This window comes from Prionailurus viverrinus, chromosome F2 (assembly GCF_022837055.1).
Source record: "Prionailurus viverrinus isolate Anna chromosome F2, UM_Priviv_1.0, whole genome shotgun sequence".
In the NCBI taxonomy this organism is placed as follows: Eukaryota; Metazoa; Chordata; class Mammalia; order Carnivora; family Felidae; genus Prionailurus; species Prionailurus viverrinus.
In genome coordinates, this window is record NC_062578.1 from 30,389,651 (window position 1) to 30,411,549 (window position 21,899).

Genomic DNA, 21,899 nt, shown 5'->3' on the forward strand with positions numbered 1-21,899 from the left:
TCACATGTTCTACTTCAAGACATCTTTTAAAGGGAAGAATTTAGCTTTGTGTAATTACTGCCATCCTTTAAAAAAAAAATGTTTGTTTCAAGAGAGAGTGCATGTGTGTAAGTGGGGGAGGGGCAGAGAGAAAGAGAGAGAGAGAATCCCAAGCAGGCTCTGCACCGTGAGCACAGAGTCTAACGCTCAACGGAGCCACCAGGCACCCTAAGAACTGCCATCCATACTGGTGCAGTAATTTTGTTAGCACAGACTATGACAAGTTCTTATCTAATGTAGCCTAAAATATCATTCAAATCTGAGATTTTATCAGAACAGAAATATACATCTGTCCTAACTGAAGACCTTAAACAGGGAGGAAAACTGGAGTTGAGAAAGTAAGAAAAAAAAAAAAAAATCATGTTTACTACACAAAAGCACAACTCCTAAGGTTCTATATGGTAGTTACAGGTGACCTACAATTTGGCTTAAGGCTGCTCCAAAAACAAATCAAAAAAGAGAAACACAGTAACAGAGTCTTTAGGATAAAAACAAACCAATTCTTTAAGAACAGGCTTTACTGCTACTGAGACCTAAGAGAATTTTCTCCCATGAGTCCTCATAAAGGGTACACTATGTAGTATAGCAGACATCAACCTTAAAAACACTTGTGTTGTACAAGTTCTAATGATTGTTTTGCTAGTAGAAGCCAACAGCACAGAAGCAAAGTGCAATACAGTAAAGATAATTCTATTATCTTTAGGAAGAAGTAAAATGTGGATAATCAATGTGGCTCTTTGAAAATCTTCCAGAGGATAAAATTTAGATTCTTCTCCCTACTAGTTAGGAATACAGACTTGTTTTTAACATAATCCCCAAACTCCTCTATTCCTGTAAGTAACAAAACTCATTTCAAAACCAGACAAATTATTTGCAGACTGAAGGCCACTGTTCCCTTCTGATATCACAGATGGTTAGAGTAGACTACATACATAATTTATCTGAGGAACATGATTTTCTAAATAAATGTGCTTTAAATGTGTAATCTCAGGATAGTAGACAAATAAAATGCATTTTAAAATGCTAAGTTTTGGGACGCCTGGGTGGCGCAGTCGGTTAAGCGTCCGACTTCAGCCAGGTCACGATCTCGCGGTCCGTGAGTTCGAGCCCCGCATCAGGCTCTGGGCTGATGGCTCAGAGCCTGGAGCCTGTTTCCGATTCTGTGTCTCCCTCTCTCTCTGCCCCTCCCCCGTTCATGCTCTGTTTCTCTCTGTCCCAAAAATAAATAAAAACGTTGAAAAAAAATTAAAAAAAAAATGCTAAGTTTTATGGTTTTACTACCTATACATGAACTTAATTTTTAGAAGCTTAAGTTAAAAGATTATCCACAAAAGTATTTTCTGCTTGAATTATGTTCAATTTTTTTATTAATATTGGTTACATATGAAGTGTACTGCACCTATTCACAAAGACTTAAAATTATCAGTAATATGAAGTATAAACTTAAAAAAATCATAAACTCATTCCATGTCTGTGAAATGCAGCAGTTAAGTATAATTAAATTTACAATAATTGTAAGGGATAGAGAGAACATTGAAATTGAAGGGGGAAAATGGTATTCAAGATCTAAACAACATAGCTACTGCTGTACTGAAAAAATAATTTATTAAATGAATACTGGGAATAAAATGCATCACAAAAGTAAAAAAAAAAAGTAAATTCTAAATATAAATAATAGTGGCTTATCAACAAGGGTTTTTCTTTACTCATCCAAAACTTTACATACAATGTTCTTAAAGGCTAGATTTTGAAAATATATGGTTCACTTTAAAGCAGACATGAATATAGCACTATAACGTCTAAAATTCAGCAAAGATCATCTTGTTTTATTCGACTAAAAATGATATTAATTTAAATGATTGTTCTTTTTACGCCTTTTTAGGCCTAGAATATTTGAAATGAACAGATAGAATAGTTTATTACATTTTTTCTATCTCCCAAGATAGTAAACACATTTCTAGTATACTTTGTGGAATATATTTTGAGACAAAACATACCTGTGCATTTGGACAAAGGTTTTTTTTTTTACAATTTTTGGTCCTTTGGTAAAAAGTCCCTTTTTAGATCAAAAGTTGACAATAGCCAATTGATCTTTTATCTACTTAAGTAGAATTTTAAACAACCACATTTTAATATGTACATCAAGATACCAATAAACTTTTAGATGGTGAAGAAAACAAAATTGGAGATCGTTATTCTATTTCCCTAGTAAGTTTCCCTCAGCTTTTAGAAAGCACATGCAGTTCAAAAAACCAAGTAGAATTTCAGAATGCTAGCATGATCACAGTACTTATTAACAGCAATATGCAAAGCAGTGGAAATAGAAAATAAATGAGTAACTACATATTATAAAAACGAAACAAGGCACTTTGAACAACTATAAGCAAATCTGAAATAAACACTTTTTCATAAAGCTGACTCACAGATTCTAGCAGACTGGTGTATAAAAGTGAAACAGTGAAGGCACTACATAAGTTTTTCCTAACTCCACTTACTAAAGAAATTCACCAATTAAACTTGGCACAAAAGAGTTTAATTATCATAAAGTGCATCACTTGGCTAAATATATTAAAAGGAAAATCAGCCTTAATACATTATAGCAACATATTCACATATGCAGAGATAAAAATGCAATCCCAGGAGTCAACATAGTTAGGAACTTTATAGTATATATGGCTTTTTATTTTGTGTTTTTTTTGTATAACTCCCTATTTGCTTAGAATCAGTATTTTCAAAAGAGTATATTTTGATTAGCAAAAAGAGGTAGTATTCTGAAAGAGGCAAACTCACTGATTCTACAGGTAGAGATTTAAGATAAAGATTATGTGGAAAATCAGTACAACATATTATAATAAACTAGGACACTTATTCTGATAATGAGTTAGCTTTTAAAATCAAGGCTATTTTATCACTTTAGCTATGCTATTATATGTTACTATAGCTCTTTCAAATAGTTTTCCTTTGGTATTAGAAAGTTTTCTTCTTTTTAAATAGCAATAACATTGAAACAGGCAATTTTTATTTACAGATGGCAAACATGTCAATATTTAAAACTTAATTCATCTTTACCACTGATTTAAACCACTAATGAAAATATATCATGTCAGAGATACAAAGAAGTATATATCAACCAGATAGCAACATGCATTTAATGTCCACTTAACTGATATAATTGGCAATTTAAACACAAACACAGACACGCATACACACACACACACACAAGCGCGCATACACACATTAGTTTGGAGCAATATATTGGCAAAAAGCCAAAATAATTTATGCACATTATTTAAGAATTTAGTTTTGATAACAGAATTCTAACTAGATTTTTTTTTTGGTGTATTAAATACAAAGGTTGGATAAAAGATAGTTTAAAGCAGCAATGAATACATTTCCTATCCCAATAACTTAAAAAACTTTTCTTTATGTAAACTTTATACATGTGCAATCTTTTTGTTTTCTGTAAATGCTTCAGTCTTTCTTTTATTTTTAACTATTTCCCACTCTATTCTAAATTTGCTGAAACATAGAAATGGAAGGAACTGCTCGCAGTTAGTCGTCCTCAGCACTGTATGCCACTTCTGCTACTTCTATGTCTGATACAGAATTTTCAGGTTCACTCAAACTTAAGCATGGCTTATCATCAGCTCTGCAAAAAAGAGAAACATGTCAATAAAGAGATTAGATACATGCTGTTTCCCTTCACTATCACCTTTCAAATTTTACCTAATGTAAAGAATATTTAAATATTAATGGGAAATATTTCATGGAAAAGAATATTTAAATATTTGATCAGAAATTTAATCATTTTTAAGTTGTTGTTACAACACCTTTGGAGATATATTTTTAATTCTTTCAGCTCTTTCAACTATCATTTACCAATAAAATATAGTGACTTTCACCAATATAAAATTTGTTCTCATAATTACAGCTTACCTGCTACCACTAAAGTATTAATAATGACTTTGGATTTATAAGTAATAAATATTCTATGTGCTTTCAAATATACTATCTTTTTATCATTCCTGTAGGTAGGCAGGCTGGTTGCTATTACAGTATCCCACTTTTTGAATGGAAAAAGACTGAGAGAGATTAATTTGTCAAGCTTTACAAAATTAATAAATTAACTGAGTACTTAATTTAGATATATCTTCAAAGTAAGTAATAACATTTACAGCCTGGATTGTAAACACTCATTTTTAGGCACAGCTTAGAATATCTGTAAGTCTTTCTCTGCTCAGATTTATGATACAATAACACTGGGTTCATAAAAAGTACTCTATAGAGTATTAGTGCCTATTTGCCTCTAGTTATTCAGATGATTGGGCTACAATAAACCAAATATTATTTACCTAGATTCATCATGTAAATCATCTCTATCAACCTCAGGTGCAGAGGACTCCACCTTTGGGATGTGTCCACCTTCCGTTCCACATATGAGCAGTGATTGTTCAGGTTCTAAAGACAATGTTCTAAAAGTAAATTATAGCAACAAGTTATTTTCTACAAATAAATACTGGTTTGTTTTTGTAAATACATGTAGCTTTAGCAGTCTTCAGCTATTCTTTTTTTTTTTTTTCTTTTTAACATCTATTTTTGAGAGACAGAGAGACAGAGCATGAGCGGGGGAGGGGTAGAGAGAGAAGGAGGCACCGAATCTGAAGCAGGCTTCAGGCTGTGAGCTGTCAGCACAGAGCCTGATGCGAGGCTTGAACCCATGAATTGTGAGATCATGACCTGAGCCAAAGTTGGATGCTCAACTGACTGAGCCACCCAGGTGCCCCAGTCTTCAGCTATTCTTAAAATGGCTAATAAAGTGCTGACTCTGGGAGTCAACAGAGAAATTAGTACTTATGATTAATGTAAAGTGATTTCAACATCAATTCAATATATGCTGATGGGAACGCAAACTACAACTTTCACATGTGAAAAATTAGTGTAAGTGCCTTGAAACAAAGACGCCACTTAAATAGGGTAAAGCGAATAATGTTTATCTTGTTGAACTAGAGGCTTATTTTTCTGATGTTTCCCATCCTTCAAATGTTCAGCCTCCTAAATAAATTATCAAAAGGCAACTTTTCCAACCTACAAGGAAGTATACCAAGAGTCTAAGACTTTTGGAATCAGAAATTTCCTAAACCATATTAAAATACAAAGGGCATTTAGCCCAGAGTATTGAGTTGAATTAGTAAGGCCAAAAATGCAAGTATCACAATATACCTAATTCTGTTCTCTAGAGTATCTATATGAAGTTGCTTTTCATTGAGCAGTTTCTTCAGTGATTCCACCTCTTTTTGTTTTTCAAGTAGTTCTTTTTGAAAACGGTAATTTGTCTCTTCTAAAGTTTCACAGAAAGCCTTGAAAACAAACAAAAAATGAAGAAAAAATTAATTACTTATGCAGTATCTCCCTCAAGAGCATTACTAAAGAGTCAAAGAACATAATCAAAATAATATGTATGCAGCCCAAACAATTTGTTCTCTTCCTGCATTTTTATTTTTGGTCTTTGCTATCTTGACACTCAATCCTCACCTACCTTGTGGACTTATAATTACAAGTCCCTTTTCCTGAGAATTGTTAAGTAGTAGGCCATGGTGCTTGAAATGAGTATGTGATAACCCTCTAGTGTAGGACTGGGAAAAAATAACCAGTAACCACTGTTAAAGTTTCTACTCTCCTTCATCTATTTTTGCCTGGTCCTAGATGAATATGTTTTGAAAAATGTGGCTATTCATTTGTATTAGCTCAGCAGGTATATTATTATAACAACCTCCTCAATAGCACCTATTTATTTTTCCCCAACATTGCTTTCCTCTTGCTTCTCCTTTTACCATATTCATTCAAAACTGACATTCTACCCATCATACCCAGATGCTAAATCCTGCTGAAATAAAGATTAAAACAAATAAACAAAATCATACTACTATAAAAAATGTCATGAAAAAATGTGGGTCACTTATCTTGATGAGGCTTTCAGTGAAACTGATCAATGCTTCTAATTATTCCTAGTTGTCTATATCATTCCCTGTCTTCTCTGTGACTATTTTAAACCTTCAATCTTGGCAAGTCCACTTATGACATGTTACTATTGCTGATTCCAAACCCAGATGATCCTGATTCCTATACCAGGAAAAACCAAATCCCCGACTCCCCGACTACATTAGCATCCTGCACTGTCCTCAAGAATGTCCTTGAATGACTCAAGTCATCTTGTGTACCCTACCTCCTCTGGAAACATGCTCTAGCCTAGGTACCCCTACCTCCTCTGGAAGCATGCTCTATCACATACTTTCTCTTAAATTTTCAACTTTTCCCCTTCCTCTGGACCCTGCATTTACCTGATAAAGTTGACTCAAGTTGATGAAGCCTAAAAATTTCTCCATATTAAAAAAATTTATCTCCACCGCCCACTTGATCAAGAGTCTCTCTAGCTACTAACGCAATCTCCTTCCTTTCAAAACAAAGAAGTTTTCCACAAAAAAAAGTACTTCTCACTCAAATTGAGCCCCCAATTTACCTCTAAAATCACTAAATTAGAGAAGTTTTGCTCTCTTTTTCTCTACTAACCATGCCCAGGCAAAGGCTAACAATGACCTTCTAACTGGAAAATCCAAAGTACTGTTTTTATTAACTACACTGAATGTCACTCACCAGTGACTTAATTAAAAAAAAAAATTAATGGAAACCTCTTTCACTGGCCTCCATAAAACTTCCTGGCTGGCCTCTTAACTTTGACAGTTACTTCTTAGTTTTCTATTTGCTCTTTGCATGTGGGCATTCATTAAAGTTTTGCCCTTGGTTACATAATCTCTTGCTCTATATGCCATCCCTAGGCAATTGCACTTATTGTTAACATGTCAGCTCTCATGTTTATTCTATCTAACTTCCAATGTGGTTTGTTGTTGCTGTTGTTAATCTCCAGCCCACACCTTTCCTGAGTGCATGGACATCATTCATATACCTACTGGTCCTCTTCAGAAGAATTAGATGTACCAATGGCAAGTCAAATGGTGTTCACAAAGGAATACCTACTCTACCTCCTCATCTTCCAAGCCACTGGGCAGGCATCTTAGATCACTCCATTTCCCTACTTACTTTCTATGACCCAAGGATAACTCAGTTTTTCTACTCTCCCTTCCCCTTACCCCCCACTGCCTCATCAACACTGCTTGTATTTTTGTCATTTGTTCTCATTTCTACAGTCTTTAATTGTTAACCAAACTACACCACCAGTAAACTAATTGGTTTACCTATGTTCACTTAGGCACTCTGCTCATCTAAACTGGCTTTCTTTTTTTCTGTTGTTTTTTAAAATTTTTTAAACGTTATTTATTTTTTGAGAGAGACACAGCGTGAGTGGGGGAAGGACAGAGAAAGAGGGAGACACAGAATCTGAAGCAGGCTCCAAGCTCCGAGGAGCCATCAGCACAGAGCCCGACGCGGGGCTTATACTCGGGAACGCAAGATCATGACCTGAGCCAAACAAAGTGAGACACTGAACCGACTGAGCCAGCCACGTGCCCCTAAGCTGGCTTTTTAAAAAACAGATCTGATAATGCTACCTCTGACTCACTACTGCCTAAATAATAAGGTCAAATATCTTACCTTGACAAATGAAGTATTATGTGACATATGCCTTTCACCCCAACTTCATAGCTTTTGCTCTACTTCCTTTTCCAGTCTTCTAATCCTCCTCATACCCCATGTTCCGCCTAACTGAATTACTTTCAGTTTCTCAAATATTTGTCTTTATATAAGTGAAGTATATAATACCTAACATTCTGTGGCTTGCATTTTTACCTAATGACATAAGATGAACCTTATAAACATTCCCAGATTTACCCAGAATATTCCCAGAATATAGTATATTCACATTATGAAAAAACCGAATACTTTTCAACTATAATGGAAATAGAACTGGGAACACAGACAAGAAGAAAAAAAATGAACCACACATAACTTCCATTGATCACAGCATGGGGGTGACTAAACAAAATAAGGCCTCTGGCTATGAAATACCTAGCTAAAAACCCGACTTTTAAAATAGCTATGTGGGCAAGAAATAGAGGTAAGTCTCAGGGAACAAAAATCAAGAGAAATGAAAACAAGTGCCACAAGCACCGACACTATGTCTTTGGATAGTGGGAGGAGGGTTGAAGAGAGGTTATTTTTTGGTCAATTTGAACCTTAAACACCAAGATGGGACAAGAGATGAGGAGTCAGGCACATTTTAAGGGCTAGTGACCAAAAAATGAGACACTCAGGAATAAAACAAGGACTTTAAAAAGCTAAGTCATTAATAAAAATCACTCATCAAAATAGGAATGCATCAAGGAAGACTGTCTCATCTTGGCTTTTAGGTGGGAGAGCTAAAGTCTTCTGGAAGAATCTACAACCATGAGCTAATAATGCCTCATGTGGATTTTGCACTGAATTTATAATAATCACAATTAGCCAGAAACACCCAAGCTTAGAAATCAGCATAAAAAATGGTCCAGGATCAACAATACTCAAGGTATCTCAGCAGAAGCAAACAAATTTCCATGGAAGAATATACCCTCAACTTTGGCTGTTAAGGTTTCCTGTAGACAAACTTCTAATCAAAGTAAATTTATAATCCAAAATTACAAAACACACTAGGAAATCATCCAACATAAAAGAAAGTGAACAGACCCCAAAAACAGAAAAATTAGAATTCCATAAATTTCAGATCGCATATTACTAAAGACCATAAAATATGAACAAGTATAATGACTTGAAAATATTTTTTATTTTATTTTTTATTTTTTTTAATGTTAATTATTGAAAGACAGAGAGAGTCAGAGTGTGAGCAGGGGAGGGGCAGAGGGAGAGGGAGACACAGAATCTGAAACAGGCTTCAGGCTCTGAGCTGTCAGCACTGAGCCCGACGTGGGGCTCGAACTCACAAACCGCGAGATCATGACCTGAGCCAAAGTTCGACGCTTAACCAACTGAGCCACCCAGGCACCCTGAAAATATTTTTTAAAAGCCACTATCAAAAAAACATCAGGTATAACTGAGACAAAACAAACAGAATGTCAAGACATGAGAAATATAGTCAATATTATTAAAATCTTAATGGAAGTATCAAACAGTAGTATAATCCTGTCTGAAGACAATACAATAAACTGGGAGGGAGAACAAAGAAAATTGCAGAATTTATAAATTGAAGAATAAAGAGAGATGGAGATAGAGAACATGAAGGAAAGGTTAAGACAGATGGAAAAGGAAAAAAAAAAAAAAAAAAGAAACTAACACACACATTTATACATAGAGTTCCTAAAAAAGAGAACAGAGAGAATAAGAAGAAGCAACACTTCGTGGGAAAACAGCAGAAAATTTTCACAACTGATTAAATACTAGCACTTTCAGATTTGGGAAGAATAATGCATCCCAAGGAAACCAAAAATAGAAACCACCCACACACAAGATAGTAAAATTGCAAATGCCAAAGTCATTTAGATCATTTAGATCTTTAGAGAAGATCTCTAAAATACTAGGAAAGAAAAAGTTTACTCTAAAGGGACAACAATGAACTGAGAATAGATGGTTCACAGCAACGGTCTACAGCAGAGGCAGTGGAAAAGACCTTGAAGCACCAAGAAAAATGATATCAAGGTAGAATTCTAGGCCCAGTTATATCATACTTCAAGAATGAGAGCAAGATTTTAAAAATTTCAGACATTAAATACCTATCCATTACCAACACACATTCACTAAAAGAGAACTATTAAATGACGTATTTCAAGGAGCAGTTAACTGAGCCCCAGTGGAAAGAGTGTAAGGCAACAGGCAAATCTGCTCTTTCTTCCCCACAAAAGGTATAGTTCTATGAATATCAGAACAATGCATTTCAAGTGGAAAACATCAGGCACAAAAACAGTCACTATTAATAAAAGGAATGATTCACTAGGGATATTTCAACTACAGAATTCTAAAGAAAAAAATTAACAATAAATCATAATGAGGGAATTAAGTATACTACTTTTGGTAATTAAGATGTTAAGATATTTTTAAAAATCATGAGAAAACAGCCTTACATCAATGTAGTTTAAAATCTGTACAAATTGGCAATCTTCTAAGAAAATACATCAAACTTGATCCCTAAAGAAACAAATAAACTCTACTCATTAAAGAAATGTAATCAGTTGTTGAAAATCTATGCATAAAACTATTGAACCAACCAAAGAAAATAACAGACTCAGGTTGTTTAATAGGTGAGTTCTAATGAATACTCAGGGAACCAACGATACTAATCTTACTCAAATGATTCTGGAGAAAAGAAAAAGAGACTATTCCTCAACCTATGTAAGACCTGTATAATCCTGGTGCCAGATCCAACAACAATAACAGGGAGGAAAATTATACTGCAAAAACTCTAAATAAAATCATTACGATCCAAATCCAGCAATTAAAAAAAAATGCTGAATGAGTTAATTTCACAAATTAATAATGTTTTAGCATCTAAGAATCTGAGAATGTGATTTACCACACTAACAGATTAAAAAAACCCATATGATTATCTTGAAAGATGTAAGCAAAAGCATTAATAACATACACATACCACAACCTTTCAACAAACTAGGAATAGAACTTCCTTAGCCTAAAAACGCAGACAGACAAGCATAACCCACAATTACCAACAGCTTGTAGGACACACCGTATGTAACTAATGGTGAAATACAAAATCATTTCCTTTAAAGTTAGAAGAGAGGAAAAGGATGCTCACCATAAATGCTCCTACTTAACTCCAAAGTTTCTACTTAGCACACAAAAAATATGAAAATGAAATGAAAGGTATTAAGGATTAAGAAAGAAAAAACATAGCTGTTAATATTTCAGAGGATGTGATTATGTATATATAAATCTAAAAGGATCTACAAACTAATGAGAGATTTCATCAAAGATGTAACATAAAATATATAGAAAATAATAACAGTAACAAATTAGAATATAAGAAAAATACCAATTATGATAAGAAAATCCATAAAGAATTCTATAGCTTTCCCTACAAGTTTAAGGAAAAAAAAATCACCTTCATTAAAGACTTTTAAGCAAAGATCTATTGATAGAAAGATTCAATTCTGTAATGACTCTGATCTTCAAAATTAATCAGTAAATTTATTATAATTCAAAACAAAATGCCACCAGGATCTTTCATAAAACTCACAAGCTGATTTTAAATTTCATATGGGAAAACAAATAGTCAATTTTGAAGAACAAGGAAGGGAAACCTTGCCTTGCCAGATACAAAGATTATAAAGCCATAATAATTAATTAACACAGTAAATAAAGAGATAGAATACTAATAATAGTAATAAAAGAAAATAGAAACTCTGGAATTGGAAAAGCACAATACCTAAAGTGAAAAATTAACAAAAGGGGCTCAACAGCAGATTGGAAATGATACAAAAATGAGTCCGTGAGCTAGAAGATAGACCAATAGAAATTATTTAATCTCAAGAGCTGAGGAAAAAACCAAAAAACAAAAGACATAACAAAAAAAACCAAACCAGTATCCAGAAACATGTAGTACAATATGAAGTATACAAACGTGGGTAATGGTAATGCCAGAAGGAGAAGGGCAAAAGAACAAGACTGAAAAATTATTTGAAGAAATAATGGCCAACAATTTCATAAATGTTACATAAAGCATTAATTTGCCAAATCCAAGAAGCTCAATGAAGCCAAATTAGGATAAACACCTTGGCACATCATAATCAAACTGCTGAAAGTCAAGGGGCACCTGGGTGGCTCAGTCGGTTAAGCATCTGACTCTTGATTTTGGTTCAGGTCATGATCTCATGGTTCATGGGATCAAGCCCTACATCGGGCACTGAGCTGACAGTGTGGAGCCTGCTTGAGATTCTCTCTCTCTCTCTCTCTCTCTCTCTCTCTCTCTCTCTGCCCCTCCCTCCCAGCTCACACGTGCACGGTCTCTCTCAAAATAAATAAATGTTAATAAAAAAAAGGAAAGTAAAAAAAAAAAAAAGTCTTAAAAATAGCAAGGGTGGAATAGCTCTCATCATGTTCATGGGAACAATGTAATTAAAGGTTGACTTTTCATCAGAAATGATGGAGGTCAGAAGACAGGAATGACACAAAGTACTGAAAGAAAAAAACCTGTCAATAAAACCATCCTTCAAAAATGAGCATTCCCAGATAAACAAAGACTGAGAATTTGTTGCCCTCAGACCTGCCTTACAAAAAATATTAAAGGAAGATGTTGAAGCTGAAAGAATGTAATGCCCGATGATAACATCAATTCACAGGAAGGAATCAAGAGGGCTGTTAATAGTAAATAAATAGATAAATATAAGAGTTTATAACATATTTTTCCCATTTCTTAATTTCTTTATAAGAGAAAAAACTGTACATAGAAGTAATTATTACACTGTCTTACTGGGGTTATAACATTGATTTAAAATATGTAATAATAGGGGTGTCTGGCTGGCTCAGGAACATGAGTTTGAGCCCCAAATTGGGCCTAGAGCTTACTTTAAAAAATATGTAATAACAGCAATACAAAGGAGGGGGGGAAAGATATATGGACATCAAGTTTATAATTTACTGGAATTACGTATTACTCTGAAGTGGACTGTGTTAAGATGCATACTATAATGCATATACAGAAACCACTAAAAAATAAAAAACATAAAAATTTCTACAGAGGAATCAAACTGGCATACTAAAAATACTTCTTTTGCACAAGAGTAAGCAGTAAAGGAGAAAGAGGACCAAAAGAGATGAGACAGATAGAAAATAAATTGCAAAATGGCAGATGTAAAGGGTAAAGATGTCAGACTAAACAAAAGACCAAGACCTAACTACATGCTATATACAAAAAACAGAACCTAAGGCTGAAAGACACAAACTGAAAGCAAAAAGATGGAAAGACATATACTAGGCAAACAGTAACCATAAGAGAGCTGTAATAAATAAGACTGTGTGGTACTAGCACAAGGATAGGTACCTAGACCAATGGAAGAGTATGAAGATCCCAGAAACAAACCCATTCTTTTATGTTTACTTGACTTTTGATAAAGGTGCCAACTCAATAAAGGTACAGACACAATTAGATATCGGTAGGAACTTAAGACCTTTACCTCATACCTTGTTACAAAAATATCAGGTCAGGATGGATTATAGGCTTACGTGTAAGAACTAAAACTATAAAACTCCTAGAAAAAAAGGGAGAAAACTTTTGTGACCCTGTATAAGGTAAAGAATTTTTTATTTTTTTTTGTTTTTTAAGTAGGTCCATACCCAACGTGAGGCTTGAACCACAACCCTGACATCAAGAGTCAGATGCTCTACTGACTGAGCCAGCCAGATGCTACTGGGGAAAGAGTTCTTAGTGACACAACACTAAAAGCATGAGCCATTTAAAAAAAGTGATAAAATGGGGGCACCTGGGAGGCTCAGTAGGTTAAGCATCTGACTTCAGCTCAGGTCATGGTCTCATGGTTTGGAGTTTGAGCCCCGTGTCAGATCAGACTCTGAGCTGACAGCTCAGAGCCTGGAGCCTGCTTCAGATTCTGTGTCTCCCTCTCTCTCTGCCCCTCCCCTGTTTGCGCTCTGCCTCTCTCTCTCTCTCTCTTTCAAAAATAAACATTAAAAAAATTAAAAAAATAAAAGTGATAAAATGAACTTCATTAAAATGAAAAACATTAGTACTTTAAAAGGCACCATTAAGAAGATGAATACAGATCAGGAGAAAATATAGGAAAATCAGATATCTGATAAAGGACTTATATCCAAAATAAAGAACACTTATAACTCAATAAGACAAACAACCAAACTTGGAAAAAAATGGGTAAAAGACGTAAATAGACAATTCATCAAAGAAAACATAGGAATGGCTAAAAAACACATGAAGAAGTGATCAATAGATTAAAAAAGTGACCAACATGTCATTATGGAAATGTGAATTAAAACTATAGTGAAATACCACACTACACACTCACAAGAATGGCTACACTCCAAAAGACAGATAAATCAAATATTTATAAGGACATGGATAAACTGGAGTTCTCATATACTAGTGGTGGGAATGTCAAATGGTATAGCTACTTTAGAAAACCGTGAGTTTCTTTAAAAAGTTAAACTTTATTTGCCATATAAGCAAACCTTCCACCTCTAGGGATCAATCCAAGAGAAATGGAAACAAATGTGCACACAAAGCCTCTATGAGATTGTTCACAGCAGCATTATTCAAAATAGCACAAAACTGGAAACTACTTAAATGTCCCATAACTGGTCACTGGATAAACAAATGTGGTATGTGCATACAATGGAAAATCATTCAGCAATAAAAAGTAATGAAATATTCACAGAGGCTATATCATAGTTGACCCTCAAAAACACGACACTAGTGAAAGAAAGTAGATGTAAAGATTATAATATATGTTATGCATACTGTATTTGTAAAAGATTATGTACATTGAATACTGATCACTCACACACACACACACACACACACACACACACACACACACACACACTATGACTCTATTCACATAAAAAATATCCAGAACAGGTAAGCTGTAGAAACTGAAATCAGATCAATAGTTGTCTGGAGCTGGGAGTATGGACTGACTGCAAAATGGCTTGTAGGGAATTTTTGTCAAAAAGATGGGAATTTCTGAAATTGGATATAGAGATGGTGGCATACTTCTACAAATGTACTAAAAATTATTAAATTGTACATTTACAATGGAATAGCAAATAGCTAATTTTATGCTGAAACTTTTAGCTCAATAAAGCTGTTTCCAAAAAGCTATGGCATTCACTCTAATATAAAGAACAGACTCAGTTTAACCAAAAAACATTACAAATCTACCAATTAAATCTGTTCCATTTAAGTGCCATTGAACAGTTGGGGAAAAAACTTGCATAAAATCCTTCTTAATCTATTATTACCATATCTATTTTGTGCATCTGGCCAATTGCTTCAAGAAATAGGCTGCTATCTAACACATGAATTAAAGTAATTTGAGTAGCATCAAGCTTGAGTTGAATTGACAACAGAGAATAACTTCTACTTCTGAAGGTAAGTTTTAATTGATTTTAGTTGTAGGTTCTTTATTTTTGATATTTAGAAGCTTGGCATACAAATAGTACTTTTAAATGTAGTAAAATAAATTTCTGGATGATTTTCTTTTCTTTGAAATAGTAAAAATAAGGAGAAAAATGCAACGTTTAGTTTTAGAGCTTCATTGATGGCATGGCATGTATGAATTTTTATTTTTTGACTGAACTAGTTCATGTATTTCAATGAAAGAAACCTTTGACTCAAACATTAAAAGCTTTCTGTGTTAAAACTACAAAGGTCTGAAATTATAATATTTTGCTATTTGCTATTCCATTCAAGAAACAATGTGGTTATTGTACTGTATTATTTGTTCCTCTTTCCATGTGATATGTAATACACCACTTACCCTGCTTTCTTCTAGGCTATCAAATGGACCTGGTGGATCATCCAGACAAAGAAATTCTCTCACTGCGAGGCTTTTCAAAGGGGAAAAAAAAATAAGCTGGGGTACAAATAAGTTTACAAAAGAGAGCAAAAAGCAAGTGTTACTTTGAAGCCATTACAGTGTTTTAAACAAATCGGTTTTGCGTATATACTAAAAGCAGCAAGTTGGTTTATGTGTTTTTACATAAACAACCAAATACAAATATAAAATCTATAAAAGAAACAAAGACTTTAAGTCATTTTCTAAGATCTTATGAAGATAGAGATTATGAATTCATGCTATATAAAAACTGCAAGACATAAAATATAAGTCAAAATAATGGTATAAGAGACCAACCTAAGTGATGAATAGAAACAGTATCACTTCCAAAACAATATCAATTTAAAGTAGTCTAAAAATGTCATGATCTTGTTATGAAGAAATACCATTTCTAATTTATACTTTGTTTCTTCCTCAGGAGATGCTTCTAAAGCAACTAAAAAGTATTTACTCTAAAACAAGTTAAAGATTTTTGTTGGACTCATGTTTACTACACTAATTTAGTTAAATATTTTCCCTAAAGAGTTTAAGAGAAAAAAATTCTGAACTCATTTTTGAATTACCATAAATTTCAAAATAATGAAATACAGTTGACCCTTCAATCATACAGGGGTTAAGGGTGCTGACTCCCTGTGCAGATGAAAATCTGCACGTATCTTTTGATTCTCCAAAAACTTAACTACTAATAGCCTACTGTTGACTGGAAGCTTTACCAATAACATAAATGGTCAATTGACACATACATTGTATATTATATTATATACTATATTTTTACAATAAAGCTAGAGAAAGGAAAATGTTATTAAGAAAATCATAAGGAAAATACATTTATAGTACTATGCTGTAAAGAATCTGCATATAAGAGGATCTATGTAGTTCAAACCCGTGTTGCTCAAGAGGCAACTGTAATATGGAAAATATGATTTTTTGATGTGCTGCATAAAGGAGATGTCAGGAGATGTCACCCATATACTGAGAAGGGAATGGAATGCTGGGGTTCATGCAGGTGAGACAGGTTGATGACAGGGGATGGTCATGAAGAGCTAAATGGAACAGTGAAAGCTTTCCAAAAGAAAAAGCAATATGAATTAATACAAAGAAGCGGTGTTAAGAAAATGATCCAGAAGACTCCAAAGAGGAGTAAATTTGTGGAGTATAAAATCTTGACAATATAGGTAGTAAAGGACACACATTCAGGGAAACGGAGAAAAAAAGCTGAGTACTCCTAATCATGAAATCATACAGATGGAAAGGATCTTAAATGGGATCTAGTTGCTTTCTAAAAGATGTGATCCATAGTATGCTTTCTATCCTTTACATGTGTTCAGCCAGGAGTATACCTAAACACCTCCAGGTTTAGAGAACGTTCCACCTCTTAGAATAAACCATCTTATGCTTGAAAAATACTGAAAATTAGAGAATTATTTTTTTTTTCCCTGAGCTGGGCTTTTACTCCCTGCAGCTTCTATTCAATGAATCTCAGTTGTGCTTTTGAGCCATTCAGGGTAAATCTAAGTCCTCTTTCACATGATAACCCTAACAGAATGTAAAAAATGTTATCTTTCCTCTAACCTTATATTTTTCCAAAACAATACTAATACACTAATATCTTCTTTTCTTTTAACCTGTACACAATTTATTGAGTACTTAAAGCCTATATGGTCTCTGCATTCATGGAGGCAACATTTTTCCTCCATTTTACTGAGGTATAACTGACAACTAACTGTATATATTTAAGGTGGACAACTCGATTTAAGTACACATTGTGAATTGCGAACTACAATCAAGCTAATTAACATACCCATCATGCCACATGGTTATCATTCCTAATACTTTCAAAGTACATTGCACACACAGGGCTCTCTCATACTCTGTTTTGTTTAATTTTCACAATAATCATTTGAGGTGAGGACAGGCATTGCATTTCCATTTTATAAATGATACCAAAGTTCAGAGAGTTAAAATGACTCATACAAGGTCACAAGACCTTAAATCTGTCTTCTGAGTGAATATATGTGCCTTTTTCTACATTTAAATTCTTTCCTAGTTATGTTTTGGTTCATTTGGATTCTTTCCCCTTGCTGGTCACTTCTCTCAGACCGCATTCAATTTGTCTGTCATCCTTTAACCAAGGCCTCTAGAATATTGCAGTTGGTCTAACAGAAAAGAGAATAGGACCACTATAGATTCTTTTGGTTTAGATATTATACTTCTATCCAGCTATTATTTATATTAGAGAACCAACTATTAGGCAAAAATGAGCCACAGGAAATAAGTTGATCTTGGGACTGAGAGGTCAAAAGTCTGGATGAAACCCTGAGAATAGCCTTTAAGACTGATAAGGAAAGTACACATAAGTTTATAGAAGGGTCTTTTTTCTTTTTAATGCTTTCAGTATATGATAACCCAATGTGAGACATTGTTTTCTTATAGGCTTATAGCCAGATTTTCTCATTCTTTAGTAACATTACAAATTAATTACTGAAATGCTGCTGCTAGGAAAGAAAAAGTAGGTAAGGGAATATATGTATCTCTTTTTATACCTTTGGTTTATAGTAGAAATTTAGCCCAAGATCAACAGTGATGTTGACAATGTACCCAGCTGTAGAAATCTTTTTCGGAGTGGCTATTCTATTTCATTCTCCTTCCCTAAACATCTTTATGATCTATAGTACATCCCCATGACTTATTTTATAACTGAAAATTTGTACCTCTTAATCCCCTTCACCTAATGTACAGCATAGGGATTATGGTCAGTAACAATGCAGTAACTTTGTAGTGACAGATGGTAGCCAGACTTATTGTGGGAATCATTTAACAATGTATAAAAATACTGAATCACTATGATATACACCTGAACCTAATGGGGTATTGTATGTCCATTTATACAGTTCAGTAAAAAGAGAAAAATCTTTATGATCTCTAGCTCTCTAGAGTTCTACTCAAACGAAATCCAATGGATCCCCTAAGTTATTTTTCAGTGTAGTTCAAGGTTATATTCTATGCCCTACTTTCTTTAATCTGTAGCAGAAAAATGAAATTTAAAACTGGCTTTATGACTCTGATTTATAAAATACTTTTTCAGTTGTTCACTACAATTCTTCTGTTTCAATGGGACTCAGGTGTTGGAGAAGGAGTCAATATGCTCAAACACTATTGCATGGAAGAGGGACACACAAGAATCTCTGGGAGATGGTAGTATTTGGGAAAACAATTCTTCTCAGGCATTCAGATACCTTTTTCTTTTCCCTCTGGAAAAGGAAACCCTTACCCCTGCTTGAGAATCACTGACTAGAGACCTTTATTTAGATTTGATAAATAGTTGACTGCCTATGTGTGTCATGGTTCTGCTCAGCGATTTCCTACATGTTATAAACCAAGATTTGTTTTTTCTATAATTTTTATTTTATTACTTTACTTTTTTAGAGAGAGACAGAGAACGCATTCAAGTTGGGGAGCGGGGCAGACAGAAAGACAGAAAGAGAGAAAGAGAGCAAGAGAGCGAATCACATGAGGCTTGATTCCATGACCCTGGGATCATGACCTAATCCGAAATCAAGAGTTGGGATGCTCAACCGAAATAAGTTGATCTTGGGACTGAGAGGTCAAAAGTCTCAGTGAGCCACCCAGGGAGGCTCTAAGCCACCTGAGCCACCCACTGAGCCACCCAGGCACCCCACTAATGTATGATTCGTGAATGAATCAAATGAATTAAAATAAAACATAAATATCAAAGAGTCTATATTATTAAATGCTTATAAATAAAATAGAAGTCAGTTTCCAAGGAAAAAAATTTTACTTCCCCGCCCCCCCGCCTTGTTCACTGACTGATAGGTTCAATACAGCTCCCAATCTGTATTCAATCTTTACTACTTTTGCTTCCATTTGGCCATGATAATAAAGGTAGGACAAACATTAGGATAAAAGAGAAACCTATTTGGGGGTGCCTGGGTGGCTCAGACAGTTAACTGTCTGATCTCAGATCAGGTCATGATCTCACAGTTAGTGAGTTTGAGCCGTGCATTGGCACAGTGCAGAGTCTGCTTGCGTTTCTCTTTCTCTCCCTCTCTCTCTGCTCCTCTCCTACTTGTGCTCTCTCTCAAATAAATAAACTTAAAGAGAGAGAGAAATCTATTTGACTAAGAAAAATGCAACAATCTGGAATTAAAAGGTAAAGAAAGACTCTGTACAGGGGCGCCTGGGTGGCTCAGTGGGTTAAGCGTCCAACTTCAGCTCAGGTCATGATCTCACAGTTTGTGAGTTTGAGCCCTGTGTCGGGCTCTCTGAGGACAGCTCAGAGCCTGGAGCCTGCTTCAGATTCTGTGTCTCCCTCTTTCTCTGCCCCTCCCCTGCTCACTCTCTGTCTCTCAATAATCAATAAACGTTAAAAAAATAAAAATTAAAAAAAAAAAGACTCTGTACCTTTCTATTCCCTTTATTATCTAGAATAGCTTTCAGGTATGTTTGGGAAAACTCTATTTTATTTTTTTAAAATATCCATTTATTTATTTTGAGAGAGAGAGCACTCGAGTGGGGGAGAGGCAGAAAAAGAGGAAGAAAGAGAATCCCAAGCAGGTTCCGTGCTGTCAGTGCAGAACTCAATCTCATTTGTGAGATCATGACCTGAGCTGAAATCAAGAGTTGGATGCTTGTGAATGAGCCAACCATGCACCTGGGAAAACTCTATTTTAAAATTGAGATCAGTTGTTGACTTAACATGAAGAGACCACAGACAGTATCCCTCAGCATTTTTTATTATTAGAGCAAATTTACCCTATAACTTGATCTCTTCCTCTGATACTCTAAAAAAAGCTTTAAGCGTTTTACTGTATTTTCAAACTTATAAAAAAATTATTTCATTGGCTGACCTTTCATCTTCTATTTACTATTATATTTTACGTTCTTTCATAGTTATGTATCTGTTTACACTTCACAATTTTTAAAAAAACTAGTAATTTAATAGCTAAATGTGCCATTTATCTCAAAATGTATACTTTATTTAAAATTTTTTTCAATGTTTATTTTTAAGAGACAGAGACAGAGCGCGAGTGGGGGGAGGGGCAGAGAGAGAGGGAGACACAGAATCTGAAGCAGGCTCCAGGCTCTGAACTGTCAGCACAGAGCCCGACATGGGGCTGGAACTCCTGAACCATGAGATCATGACCTGAGATGAAATTGGATGCTTAACCGACTGAGCCACCAGGCCCCCCTCAAAATGTGTATTTTAAAAGGAAAAAAACCCTTAAAACTAATGCCTACAATTCACTAAAAGGTCAATCGAGAACCAAGTGAAAAATGTACTAAAAATACTAGATACCAATTCTGCCAAAATCAAATTAAGCACATAAAGTCATTGAATGAAAACATTACTGAGGGATTTGGGATAGAAATGTTCAATCAGTTAGTATTTCTCTTCAGTGTTCTCTACCAGCTAAAAGACAGTAACAGAAACTAGATGTTAAATACAACCTGAAGGATAAGGACTCAGGAATCAAGGCTGGTGATGGTGAGGGTCACACTGGAGGAGACGGGCTGACTAGGTGTGAGGTTGAAGGGCTCACGTTTACATCCCTATGATAGATGTGAAGGCCCGGCAGTGGAGGTCTAGTTTAGACCTTGCTGCTCTCTTGCCTAGTTACTAGCCCAGGTGTGTTCCTATGTTCAGTTTTACACCCTCTAATCTAGAGTGCTTAAGTGTTTTAGGTAAAACCCAGCTTAAAACCCATCTATGCTTCCTCTGGCAAGAGGGAACAAAGCCAAGATCTTAGTGTTGGCATGAAACATCTGCCTACATTCCAATTCTGTCTTTCCTGACACTTCAAAGATGGTACACCTCATGTCTATTTCATGCCTCCATGCCTTTAGTCATGTTTGCTGCTATTAGCCTGGCCCATCCTTCCCACCTTTCCCTGGCTAACTCATATTTATTCTTCATGACTCGGCTCATCTGTTATCTCCTCATGGAGTCTTCTCTGACTAGACCCTCTTCCCCTACCCTATGTTAGGTTCAGTATTACCACAGCACCTTGAAGAGATCCTTTCATAGGACTTACTATACTGTATTACTAGTATTGTGTTTACCAAGCAGACTGTTTCACCAAAAGGTAGATGACAAATTTCTGGACTATATAGACCATATCCAAACCAATTAGCACAGCACAGAATAAGCATCCCACAAATAATGACTTTATTTGTAAGAGTTATGCAGTTAGAAAAAAAAGTTAATGACTTTTATAAGGATCATAACAAATTTCTATCCACCATTGTAGGTAAACACTATACTACAATTCTCTAATTTAAGAAGGATTTTAGGTTTTAACA

At 34.8% G+C, this 21,899-nt stretch overlaps 1 protein-coding gene across 4 annotated transcripts in view; it reads right to left on the reverse strand.

Moving 5' to 3' along the window:
• Positions 1 to 1,393: 1,393 nt before the first annotated feature.
• SNX16 (sorting nexin 16) overlaps positions 1,394 to 21,899 on the reverse strand; it is a 42,097-nt gene continuing 21,591 nt past the window's right edge. For all 4 annotated transcript variants that reach the window (XM_047842779.1, XM_047842780.1, XM_047842777.1 and 1 more), the window contains 4 exons: positions 15,501 to 15,570; positions 5,260 to 5,396; positions 4,392 to 4,511; positions 1,394 to 3,688 (listed from right to left, as the gene is read on the reverse strand). In XM_047842779.1, the coding sequence (XP_047698735.1) occupies positions 3,592 to 3,688; positions 4,392 to 4,511; positions 5,260 to 5,396; positions 15,501 to 15,570 (424 nt within the window). In that variant the 3' untranslated portion in view covers positions 1,394 to 3,591. The remainder of the gene's footprint in view (positions 3,689 to 4,391; positions 4,512 to 5,259; positions 5,397 to 15,500; positions 15,571 to 21,899) is intronic.